General features: G+C 53.1%; 1 protein-coding gene across 1 annotated transcript in view; it reads right to left on the bottom strand.

The window, feature by feature from the left end:
- The window catches only part of Acot11 (acyl-CoA thioesterase 11), a 49,415-nt gene that overhangs the window by 20,860 nt on the left and 15,706 nt on the right, over positions 1–12,849 (bottom strand). Inside the window, exons 2-3 of the mRNA XM_052716483.1 lie at positions 1,351–1,564; positions 706–775 (exon numbers count right to left, since the gene is read on the bottom strand). Coding sequence (XP_052572443.1) covers positions 706–775; positions 1,351–1,564 — 284 coding nt within the window. The remainder of the gene's footprint in view (positions 1–705; positions 776–1,350; positions 1,565–12,849) is intronic.

Raw genomic sequence — 12,849 nt, 5'->3', positions numbered from 1 at the left:
GGCTCCACAGCCTCCTTGTGTCCCAGGAGGATGCAGACCAGTGGCAAAGCCTGGAGGGAATGACCAGCTGTCTAACCCATACAGTCACTGAAAAGGAAAAAGTGTCCCTGAGTAAGAGCTGTGAAGAACGGGTGTGAACCAAGGCTCACTCTTCTAGCACAGGCTGGGCCCCGGTGCCTTGTCAGGGGGCTGGCTCCCTATAGTCCAGTGACCAGGGACCTGTGAAGAAATGTCTGAGCTAAAAGAGGTGTTTCCCGGACAAATTCCAGTCCTTCCATTTTACAGGTAAGGAAAACAAAGACCAGAGAGAGAATCTAACCTACCCAACCAAAGTCACATAGCACCACCACATGACACACTTCAGACCCCCGAGCTGTTGGCTCTGCGTATTCCACAGCCTGGCCTCCATACCCCACCAGAGGAGTCTTTCCAGCTGCAAACCTGAGACAACCCCCCTGGCCCCACCCTGGCGAGAAAGCCCACCTGATGGCACAGAGCAACAGGCCACTCCTAACCCCCTGCTATCCCACACGCTTGCAGAAAGATGTTCCATCCCCAAGACACCACGGTTCCACCTTCCAAAGTCATCAGTCAACTGAGTCAGCTCCAAGTACCACACAACCTGGTAGGTGGGGAGGTTGGGATGCAGGCCCTGGGCTGGAGGTGGGGAGACCAAGAGGGTAGTGGAGTCAGAGGGTCGCTTACCTAATGGTGTGGTCAAAGTAGATGTCATCCATGGACGCCGTGACACAGGGGCAGCCAGCATGCCTCTCCGCTGGCTCGGGAGAAGAAAAGCCAAATGTTAGCAGCCTGTCCATGTCCAGGCCTCTGACCACATACCCCTCTTCCAGAGGCTTCTCCACCAGGAGGGCCCACCTTTCTTTTCCCACTTCTTGCCTCAGCCCTTGGTCCCCTCTGGAGCCCTTTCCCTGACCCCACAGCTGGCTAGGACCTCTCACATCCTGCTGGTATAGCCAAGTCACTGTGTTAGACCTGGAGGCTGGAGAAATGAATGTAACAAAAGCCAACATGGAGAGGATTGTGTGGGTGCAGCCTCTGTCTGGTCTTTACCAGCCAACGGGAAACAGCTATGGGTAGGCTACAGTAGCAGCAGGCAGGGACATCTGCGTGGTACCAACAAGGGGACCAAGGGAGAGGGACAGGCTGCTCAGACAACTAGGAGATCAACAGAGGATTTGAGGCAAGGGGCGAGCAGGAGCTAAGGCCAGAGGGGGAACAAGTGTGGTGATCATGAGAGAGAAGGAGACCATCTTCAAAAATTGGGGCCCCTGCCCAGGTTCGACAGGGCAAGTAGTGGGGATGTGATGAGAGCCTGGAGCAGAGCCTCACCTGACAGGCAGGCTGTGGTGTCGATCCATTTGAGCAACTGTCCAATGCTCAGTTCCCCACGGTGGTTAGTGTGGCAGGGCAGCACCAGCTGGCTCATCTGCACCTCCGTGGCGTTCCGGTACTCCTCCTCCTCTGCCATGGCGGAGGCGTCTCCGTGCTCTGAGTGTGAGACTGACTTCCGGGATGTGCGAGCAGAGAACATAGAGGCAAAGCCCTGGGGACAGGTGAGGACACCGTGGTCAGCATTCTGTGTGTCTCTGCCCTGCTAACCCTGACACCTCAGCTATGGAGGAGGAGAAGCAGTTTGGACCAGACTAACCAAGAATGACCACCATGACCCACGATCCTCCAGCCCATGTTCTCAGAGTTCAGGAGAATGCCACCTGTGGCAGCTCCCTCTTAGAAGAGTGTCTACTTCCTTGTTACAAATAGTGGGCAACTTTTAGAGTTTTCCTTTAGATTGGCTTATTCTTTTTTTTAACAGTGTCTCTCTGTGTAGCCCAGGTTGGCTTTGAGCTCTTGTTCTTCTTCAGCCTCTAGAAGACTGGAATTATAGGCCCGCCACCATGTTTCATTCTTGACTTTCTCACTTGAAAGACTTCCCCTCCTAAAAAAGGTGGTGGTGGTGGGGTGCAGAGAGATAGCTCAGCAGTTAAAAACACTTGCAAAGTCCTGAGGACCAGAGTTCAGATCCCAACACCCACATAGCGAATGGAGTGTGGTGGTTTAAATGAGAATGCCCTCCCATCCCTGTAGGCTCATATATTTGAATGCTTGGTCCCCAGTCAATGGAACTGTTTAGGAAGGATCAGGAGGTGTGGCCTTGTTGGAGGAGGTGTGTCACTGGGACAGGCTTTGAGGTTTCAAAAGCCATTTCCAGTTAGCTCTCTGCATCATGACTGTGTCTCAGCTACTGCTCCAGTGCCATGCATGCCTGTCTGCTGCCGGGCTCCCTGCCAGGATGGTCATGGAGTCGCCCTCTGAAACTGTAAGCCCCCAATAAACTCTTCTGTAAGTTGCCTTGGTCATGGTGTCTCTTCACAGCAAAAGTAACCAAAACACTGAGCATCTTACAAACTCCTGGAACCCAGCCCCAAGGTGGGCAGAGCCAGGAGGAAAACAAGTGTGGCACTCCTGAGAGGGAAAGGGACCATCCTGCCTGAGAACAGTAAAGGGTACACCAAGCCTGAAGCCCCACCTCTCACGTGTGGGTTCCAGAACTTTCTCTGTTGGCTCTTCAGCTGTGTCAATGACTAGTTACTGACAATGACTACCCAGAGCTCCGAAGTCAATAGATCTGAGGAACACCGGGGCTTGCTGGCTTCCAGCCTAGCCAAGAAAATTTGAGCTCCAGGTTCAGAGAGAAATTCTGCCTCAAAGGAACAGGTGGAAAGTGACGAACGAAGGCCCTGGATGCCTTCTTTTGGCCTGTGTGCGTGTACACACACACACACACACACACACACACACACACACACTTCCACACACACTCACACACACACTCACACAGACAATACAAATAAATAAACAATGTTTTAAATGTAGCAGTATATATATGGAGTCCCATGTCTGTGTCTCAGCACTAAAAAGGAAGGAAATTCTGACACAGTCTCAAAAATAAATGAAAGGGGTTGACATTATACTGAGACATAGCAGCCCCCAAAGGGCAAACACTAGAAGTCACGCATAGGATGACATCCTTGGATCGTATTTGTAGTACAGTGGGTGACAAGGGACTGCGCTACTGCTTGATGGGGCGTGCAGGGGGTGGGCTCTGGCTCAAAAAGACGAAAAGTTCTGAAGATAGTGGTGAAGGGTCCCAATATAAATGCAGTTAATCCCACTGAACTGTACATTTTACAATGTTTAACTGCAGGTATGGTAGTATACACCTTTAGTCCCAGTACTTGGGAGGCAGAGGCAGCTACATCTCCATGGGTCAAGGCCAGCCAGAGCTACATAGAGAGTCCCATGCCAGCCAGGGCTCCACAGTGAAACACTGCTCAAAAAAATAAAAATGAGGGCTGGAGAGATGGCTCAGGGGTTGAGAGCACTGCCTGCTCTTCCAGAGGTCCTGAGTTCGATTCCCAGCACCCACATGGTGGCTCACAACCATCTGTAATGAGATCTGGTGCCCTCTTCTGGTGTGCAGGGACACATGCAGGCAGAGCACTGTATAATAAATAATATTATAATAAATATAATATAATAAATAAATAAATCTTTTTTTTTTTTTTTTGGTTTTTCGAGACAGGGTTTCTCTGTGTAGCTTTGCGCCTTTCCTGGAACTCACTTGGTAGCCCAGGCTGGCCTCGAACTCACAGAGATCCGCCTGGCTCTGCCTCCCGAGTGCTGGGATTAAAGGCGTGCGCCACCACCGCCCAGCAATAAATAAATCTTAAAAAAAATAAATAAAAACAAAAAAGTTTAAAGTGGTAAATTGGAAAACAAATGGAACAAACACTCCAAGCAAGCAGATGGCCAGGCTGCACGGGAAATAGGAAGACCCGATGAAGACCACACTGTGAAAAGTGGGACCCAGGTCTCCGTTTCTCTGAGAAGCAGGAAGGAAATAATTGGTGCAGTGGGCATTCACTACCCTGACTCCCAGGGCAGGAAGGAAATAATTGGTGCAGTGGACGTTCACTGCCCTGACTCCCAGGGCAGGAAGGAAATGGGTGCAGTGGACGTTCACTACTCTGACTCCCAGGGCAGGAAGGAAATGGGTGCAGTGGGCGTTCACTGCCCTGACTCCCAGGGCAGGGAGGAAATAGGTGCAGTGGGCGTTCACTACCCTGACTCCCAGGGCAGGAAGGAAATGGGTGCAGTGGGCGTTCACTACCCTGACTCCCAGGGCAGGGAGGAAATGGGTGCAGTGGACGTTCACTACCCTGACTCCCAGGGCAGGGAGGAAATGGGTGCAGTGGGCGTTCACTACCCTGACTCCCAGTGCAGGAAGGGAATGGGTGCAGTGGGCGTTCACTACCCTGACTCCCAGGGCAGGAAGGAAATAATTGGTGCAGTGGACGTTCACTACCCTGACTCCCAGGGCAGGAAGGAAATAATTGGTGCAGTGGACGTTCACTACCCTGACTCCCAGGGCAGGGAGGAAATGGGTGCAGTGGACGTTCACTGCCCTGACTCCCAGGGCATTGCCGAACCCTCAAATGCATGGTGTTCTGCGCCTGCGGGTTCCTACTGTCAGCACATTCATTGTGGCCCTGGGAGGTGCAGCTTCCTCTAAGTTGGGTGCAGCCAAACCAAGAAAGAAGGCAGGTACAGATTTCTAAAGGAATTACGATTCCATGAGAGATTTTTGAAGAGATAAGGAAGGCTGGTATCAAAGGGTGAAGCGATTTCAGAAGGGCAAAGAACTCTTTGGATTGAGCTCCACAGACAGTCATCACTGACCTGTGTTCCTGAACGATGGAACGCGAATGTGAGGGCTAAGGCGCAGTTTCTCTCAATAAACAATTAACAGTTATATGACCAAAAAAAAAAAAAAAAAAAAAGTGAGACCTGGGGTTGGGGGCAGGGACTGGAAGGAGAAGGGATATAAGGAAGGCTCATCCACCTCCCGTGCAGGGAGGCCCGGGTCAGTGAAGCCTGGGAATTGCTCCCCACACAGTGTGGCAAGCGTGGCTCCACATCCCCACAGGCCCACAGACCCCTTTCTCAGGCTCTCCCCTTCCTGAGGGCCTCAGAAGAGGCACCTCAGTCAGTGCTGCTTCTTCTGCACTCACATCTACTGACTGTGGAGTTCTGGGTAATCACTGCCAGTCACCTGACCCAGACGAAGCACCAACGAGAAAGTTCTGCACCCCACACGTGAGAAATGGGGCTTCAAGCTTGGAGTACCCTTTCCCGCTCTCCAGGCAGAAGGGGGGACATGCCTGGTAGCCCCTCTGAGAGGAGACCTGCTGTCCCATCTCAGTTTCTCTGTCCCCCTAGTCAGAAGCATGCTCAGGAGCTGGGCACACCTTCACTTATGAGAATGAATTGGTGGAGGTGGCGGCAAACACTGAGTCCAGTTCTCATGGCCAGTGGGGGCCGTGCAGCAGTGGTCACAGTCACAGCTTGTTGACCCAGCACTTAAGTGCTGCATGCTCTCTCGGGGGGTCCACATGGGGTAATCCAACTTTATTCCAACCACAGACTTGTGAGGCGGGTGCTCTGTTAACAACTGTCACGGACAGGGAAACTGAGGCTGGAGGCAAGGGCAAAGCCCAGCTGCAGTCAGTCCTAGGGTTCTGACTGTGACCTGAGCTCCTTTGGGCTATACACACTGTCCCCAGGGTCTCCTAGGACAAGAGGAGGCTAAGGCCCTGGGCCTTGGAAACAGCAACACAAAATGTCAGACATGACAGTGACAGATGTGAGCCTACGTCAGCTATGGGATGAGGACGCAGCTGGCTCTGGGGCCACAGTCTCTCTCCTAAGGGTCCTGCCGCTAACCCGACAAACTCAAATTTTACCAAGGTAACGCGTTCAAATCCCACGAAGAGATGAACCAGGCCTGTCCGACCCAGGACTGCTGTGCCTCCCAGAGATGCAGCGTTTTCCAAGAGTTCCTGGGTACAAGGCACAGGGCTAGGCCCCAAGAGGAGAGGAGAGCAGCAGACCTAGGAATGCTTGGCCTGGGTGGGGGTCCACAGACGACAGCGGCCCATCTTCCAGGCTCTCAAAGGCTGCCTAAAGGCTGCTACACTCAAGCAGCAGGGTCCATCACCATGGAAACCACTGCCAAAGGCGGCTCCAGCCTGGCTGTGCCCTGGGGGTCTACATAGATGTGGATACAGGTGGTTTAGCGTTCTGGGTGTGATAGCAAAGGGAGGCGGCAGGGAGGCAGCAGGGAGGCTCCGTCTTCCCACACCATTCTCATGGTGAGGAGCTCAGAGAACCTTCTAGATGCCCAGGCAGCAAGATCAGGGCCTCCAATTGCTAACGCCTAAGTGTCTCAAACTCTACTCCACCCCCCCATCCCCCCCACCCCCGGCACCCCCAAGCTCAATCCCAGCAACCAAGCTGGGAAGGCAGCCAGCAGGAGGCAGGGATGTGTGCAGCAGGGAGGCTTCAGCCAATGGGGACTCTAGAGCATGGCCACTCCTCCCAGGAGAGCAGAAGCCCGGGGTGAAGTCAGAGCCAGGCAGGGCCAAGACAGCTGACGGGGAGGGCGGGCATGTGGAGGTCAGAGCCAGGCCTTCCCAGACTGCAGCAATGCCAGGCACTGGCCCCAGGCCACCCCAAACCTGGCCAGATTCGAGTCCTGACCTAGGCCCCAGCTGACCATGCCATGGGCTTGGGTTCCCTCCTCCTGGCCAGCGTCACATCACAGACCTACCGGGTCAGAGCAGAATAAACCTCTTGGCCCAAACCCTCTACAGTGAGAGATGAGACAGGAAGGGAAAGGCTGCCCAGGGCCACCTAGATGGGGAGCCAATGGAAGCCCTCGTGAGCCAGGCTGCTGCTAGGCAACCTGACAACAGCTTCCCCTCCATTTCCTCCACGGTCCAAGCAGCCAAGTCCTGGTGATCCCAACTCCTTAAATGCCCGGCCCAGCCCACTGCCTGCCCACTCTGGCCCCTGTATTTCTAACTGTGCGTGTTTTCACAGCCCGGCCTCAGGCCCCCACACTCTACTGGCCACTCCCAGACTCCACTAAAACAAAACCCACAACCACGACTACTTGCTCTGCCTTGTCTCCCAGGGAGATCTAGTCAGGTCTCCGTGATGCTGCCCCCACCACAGGTCTCCTGGTGGCACTCTGCCCTTCCTAAAGAGTAGTCCCACCAGGCATGTCCCTTACTCAAGACTGTCGTATGGCTCTCCACTGCTGTCGGGATGGAGAGCCAGCTAGCTGCTGTAAGGCCTGTCACTAAGTCCAGCAGCTGCTCTCCCAGCTCCGAATGACAAGGGCTCCTCAGAACACCTTCTCCCTCCAGCTCTGTTCTGTCAGACTCTACATCTGCCCCTGCCTCTTCCCCTCCCCTTTCTCCTACCGTCTCCATCACAGCACTGACCAAGCAGTGTTGCTACCCCGTCAGGAGAAGGAGAGGAACCCGGGCCAGGCACGGAGCGGGTGCCAAATAACCGCCCCTCCACCCCCACCCGTGGACGGGAGGAAGGCAGTGGACCTCAAGCTGAGACCTAAAAGATGAAGGAAGGTCTGAGGTAGGATGGGGATGCAGGAGAGAAGTGGGAACAGCAGTGCAGGTCTGAGGTATGATGCAGGAGAGAAGCAGGAACAGCAGTGCTTCAGCAAAGGGGAGCAGGTGGGAGAATGCTGGGCACCCGTGCAGGGCGGAGACCTAAAGAGAGGGATGGGTGGGGGGGCAATGGTGTTCCTTTCAATCCTGAATACCCTGGAGGAGGGAATGGCCTACAGCGGTTAGTGAGGACAGGCAGCACAGAATCTATGGGCCCATTCTAGAGCAGCAGTCCTAGGGCAAGAGAGATGAGCACCCTGGAGGAAGACACAGGCTGGGGGGCATCTGAAGTAACTCACGAAACAAGTGTTGGGGTCCCCTGGCTTGGGTCCAAGTGCGGTTATATAATGAACCTATACAATCTCAGGCAAGCTGTTTAACCTCTTTATAGGCCTGTGTCCTTGCCCACAGACATAAGGTCAGAGGCAGGCAGATCTCTGTGAATTCTAGGCCAGCCTGGTCTACACAGAGTTCCAGGACAGCCAAGCTACACAGAAAGACCCTGTCTCAAAAAAGTAAAAACAAAAAGCAAAGAAAAGAAAAGAAATAGGATCGTAATCCCTGCCTCCAAGGGTTATCTCAGGGACGACCCTAAAGGAGACCAAACATGTAACTCTCCCGGCACAGGTCCATCCATGGAGAACATTGGTTGAGCACTTACTTCTAACACTATGAAACTGAGTCAGACTTCTGAAACTAACCCGGAAGAAGCTGCTCTTTCTACCATGAACCCGGCAGGGCCACAGGGCAACTGGGAGGAGAGGGGGGCTGATTATCATCCTTCTGGGAAGGATGCTAGGAGAATATGAAACACCAGCAATCTATGGACCACTGGAGCACAGGGCAGGGCTTCAATCCCAGACACAGACTGCAGTTAGAGTTCCCCCCCTCCACCCACCCACCCCCATCATCCTGTCTCTCACAAGGCCATGTGAAAGGCTGGAAGGGCATCCCACAAGGAGGTGGGAAGAGGACCCTTCGGCCCACCCTGGGAGCCACCGGCCAGGCCCCATGAAAGGCCTCATTGTCTGAAGCTGGCTGCACTGAGCCCTGGAATGGTGTTGCCTAAACTGGATGTTGTCCTCACGAAGGAGGCCACGGCCCCAGGCTCTCAGGGAGCCGGGTGCAGCCAGGACAACCTCCCAGCCACTGGACCCGTCAGCAAGCCAAGGACATCTGTCAACATTCCAAAGCTCTGTTCACCCTACTGCCACCATCTTTCCCAAAAGGATCACACACACACACACACACACACACACACACACACGCGCGCGCGCGCGCACACACACACACACACACACTCCACAAGACACACAATGAGAACAAGAATGTAAACAAATCAAGTTAAGAGGTAAAGGAGAAGTTGCCGAAAGGAGGTTCCCAGCAGACCAGCAAAAATGGGGAGTTATATTTTTCCAAACTCCGGTGAAAGAGGGGTTGGAAGGAAGGAGCCCCGTGGACTGTTCCTCGGGCTTCCTGGGGTCCACAGCACCAGGCCACAGTTTCACCCTCACCCAGGACCCAAGCAAGCATCTGGGTGTTACCTCTAGCAACAGTGTGCTGGCACCATACTTTTCAAGTTTGGGGAGTTGGAAGAGTAGAGAAACGAACCAGTACTTTTTGGTTTCAAAACCAGGACCAACGCCGAGGTGCCCATTTAATATATCAAAGCTGGACCTGGCTGCCAGGTTCTCCCAGAACCCCTCAGTCCCTGCCTGATACAGGTATGGCTGGCATACCCCGATCTCTACCCTGAACTCCCAAGGCCTGGGCTGCCCTTCCCCCAGAGGCTCTTCCCTGTAACCCAGACATTTTGGTTATTTGCACCTCCCTCTGCTTTTGGACCTTTGACCTCCTGGCTGCTGCATCTGGTTCCTCTCTCCCCTCTCTCCCATTCCCCCGCCCCCCCCCCCCCACACACACATGGCCCAGCTCAGCCTGGTCATGTCCACTCTGGGCTCTTCCAGACATCCCTGCCTCTGGCTATGCTCTCCCACACATCTGTAATAAACTTTCTCCTCCACCATACCTAGGAGTAGCCTCGCCCTTTCCTTTCCTTTTTATTTCTTTTTTTCATTCAGGTTAAACATCTCCTCTGTGTCAGCTGAAGTATCGGGGCCCACAGTAGGCGTGTCCATTCTCATTATCTACCTTGGAAAGCATCTATGTCTACTGACAACAAAGCATGTCCCCTCGCACACAGCTTCCGAGCAGCTGCCAGTGGTAGTGGTAGTCATCCCAGGCCCACTAGCCAAGGATCATGGGTAGCTCTCCACAGCATTTCTGCAGGCCCTAAAGGTAAGGAGGGCAGAGAGACTCAGAGAAGTCAAGAAAATGACCCCAAGTCACACAGCCAGTCTGTGACAGAGGACGAGACAGAGCCCAGGGCCCTGGGATCAGGCTGCTAAAAATACAGGCAGCGGGCTCGCCGGACTTCTGCGCGCTCACTGAGCTCGCCAGGTTGGTGAGGGGAGAAAAGGCCTGAACTCTATATAAAAAGGAAAGAGGAAAGGAAAGGGAAAGGGAAAGGGAAAAAGGGAAAAAAGGGAAAAAGGGAAAGGGAAAGGGAAAGGGAAAGGAAAGGAAAGGAAAGGAAAGGAAAGGAAAGGAAAGGAAAGGAAAGGAAAGGAAAGGAAAGGAAAGGAAAGGCTAAGCTAAGGGCAGGCATTGCCTTTCTCCCAGCCTCAGCTGGTGTCTGCAGCCCTGCTTCTGGGCCTCCTGGAGCTGAATATGAATGGCACATCAACCCCATGAGACCTGCCCCGTCATCCTCACCTCCGTTTCCACATCTGCCAAATGCCTCAGGCTAGTGGGCCCACTAGAACAGCTAAACTCAAAATCCCAGGGAGGAGCTGAGCGTGGGGGGCACGCCTGTGATCCCAGCCCAGCGGTACGGGCTGTTCAGCAGGATGGCATGTTAGAGACCAGCCTGGGACACCCAGAGACACTGAGGTGGTCTGAATGAGCATGGCCCGGTAAACTCATGTATTTGAATGCCTGCCTTATGTCGGCATCCCACCCCACCTCCCCACCCCCGTCACACACACACACACACACACACACACACACACACACACACACACACACACTGTTGGTGGAACTTCTGGGAAGAACTAGGAGGTGTAGCCTTGTTGGGAGGAGGTGTGTCACTGGGGGTGGGCTCTGAGGTTTCAAAAGCTCCCCTCACCTCCCCCCACACCATTCTCTTCTCTGCCACCTACTTGCACATAGGGATCTAAGCTCTCAGCTACTTCTCCAGGGCCATGCCTCCCTGCTGCTGGTCAGGGACTCACCCTCCGAAACTGTTAGCAGACCCCTCAGTTAAATGTTTTCTCTTATTAGATGCCTTGGTCATGGTGTTTTAGTCACGGTAACAGAAAAGTCACTAAGACAGATGCTGTCTCAAAAATAACAACAAAATCATGGGAAATAAGCACCTGCCAGCTATGGAGACAGGACCCCTTAGAGTCCTGGCAGGCGTGTAGAAGTGCTGAGCACCCGTGGAAGGCCATTTCCTCAGCAAAGAAAGTTGAGCAGAGAGAGGGTCTGGAGACACTGATGGGTGGTGACGAGGGGGTGATGTTCTTCTGCAAGAGTTTGGTTCCCAGCACCCACTTCAGAAGGCTCAGGAATGCCTATTAACTCCAGCCCCAGAGAATCTGACGCCCTCTTCTGACCTCCACGAGCAGCCACACTTGCACAAACCTACATGTGTATACATGTACACATAATTTACAATAATGTTTTATTATTAGTGAAACAGAAACACCTAATGTCTGAGTCCTCCTACTCCTCGTCTAGTCCCAACACTTTTTTTTTTTTTTGAGAAAAATTTCAAAGAAATCAAAACAGGTCCTCAAAAAATACAGGTATACAAGCTTCAAGCTCAGTTAGAGATCCTATCTCAACAAATATGGTAGAGAACAGCATGAGGAAGACACACAGCATGGACCTCTGGCCCCTATCCGCCTGCACAGAGACACACAGGAGTCCATGTACACACACGCTCTCACACACACAGCTGGGGGAGCAGAGGGTGGACCATGCTATCATGACACCTGGCACGTGGTGAGAGCGTGAGGGACAGCGATCATTAGCTCTGTGGGTCCACTTTTCTCGTCTTTCCAATGGTCCTTGGCCAAACTGTCAAGACTTTCCAGCCATGAAAGGCTTCCCTACAGGAAGAACCGCCTGCCAAGATCTCCAAGACACACACACCTCCCCTCAACACTGCTCTCCACGGTGACACTATTATTTAACTGTGGGAGTAGTAAAGAAAAAAGACACACAGAGCAGGAATCCTCTCTCGACTCCTGCTACCCATAGGGCCTAGGGAGCAAGTCTCTGGCTTGCTGTGAGGCAAATGCAAGAATTCGTTCAGTGGGTCCCCAATTCCAATTAATGCCAACCACAAGCGGGAAGAATGCAGACTATTCTAGAACACAGCAGAACATCATCTGCCTCCCTCCACCCCAAGGATAAAAATAACCTCATCTGCAATCTGATGCCAGCCAACAGCTAGTCACCAGAACTGCCCAGGCCCACCAAGCAGCTGGCAGGGGACCAGATCAAGTACAGGGCTATAGTCTGAATGCAATCCCCCACACACATTGTCTGACCCATGGAAAATACTGGAGAGCTTTCACTGACAACATGTACTGGAGCCCAGAGAGGTACCACATCCTGCCCAAGGAGCCAAGACTAGAGGCCATGCCTCCTACTGGTCTACCCGAAGCCTTTGTCCTAACATCTTGAGCTGAGAAGCGCTGTGGTAGTTTGAATGTATTTGGTCCCCTTAAACTCACACACAGGAGGTGTGGAGGAGGTGTGGGTTTGTTGGAGGAGGCTGGAGGACATACACCTTTTTAATCCAGACCTTGAGGCTGGAGGGCACACCTTTAATCCGTGTGTCACTGTGGGGGCGGGCTTTGAGGTCTTTTTCTCTAGCTTCACTCAGTGTGACAGTCAGTTGCCTCCAAGACGTAAAGACACATGGCTGTTTCTCCAGCATCCTGCCTGCCTGCACGCCGCCATGCTCCCTGCCATGATGATAATGGACTGAACCTCTGAAACTGTAAGTGGACCCCCTCAATTGAACGTTTTCCTTCTAAGAGTGGCTGTGGTCATGGTGTCTCCTCACAGTAAGACAAACCTAACTAAGACAAGGGCTTAGAAATTAATTCCACCTATTGGGAAGTATCAGTGGGGATATCAGAGAGGCACGGGAGGTCTCCGTACTAGGTCTTAAATGAATGAGCAAAGCCAGCAGCTTGTCTGTAAAATGAAACTCTAC

The sequence above is a fragment of the Peromyscus californicus genome, unplaced genomic scaffold, assembly GCF_007827085.1.
Source record: "Peromyscus californicus insignis strain IS unplaced genomic scaffold, ASM782708v3 Scaffold_5__1_contigs__length_169319896, whole genome shotgun sequence".
NCBI classification, from domain to species: Eukaryota; Metazoa; Chordata; class Mammalia; order Rodentia; family Cricetidae; genus Peromyscus; species Peromyscus californicus.
The sequence above is the reverse complement of the archived record's forward strand: the minus strand, read 5'-3'. Positions and strand labels throughout refer to the sequence as shown.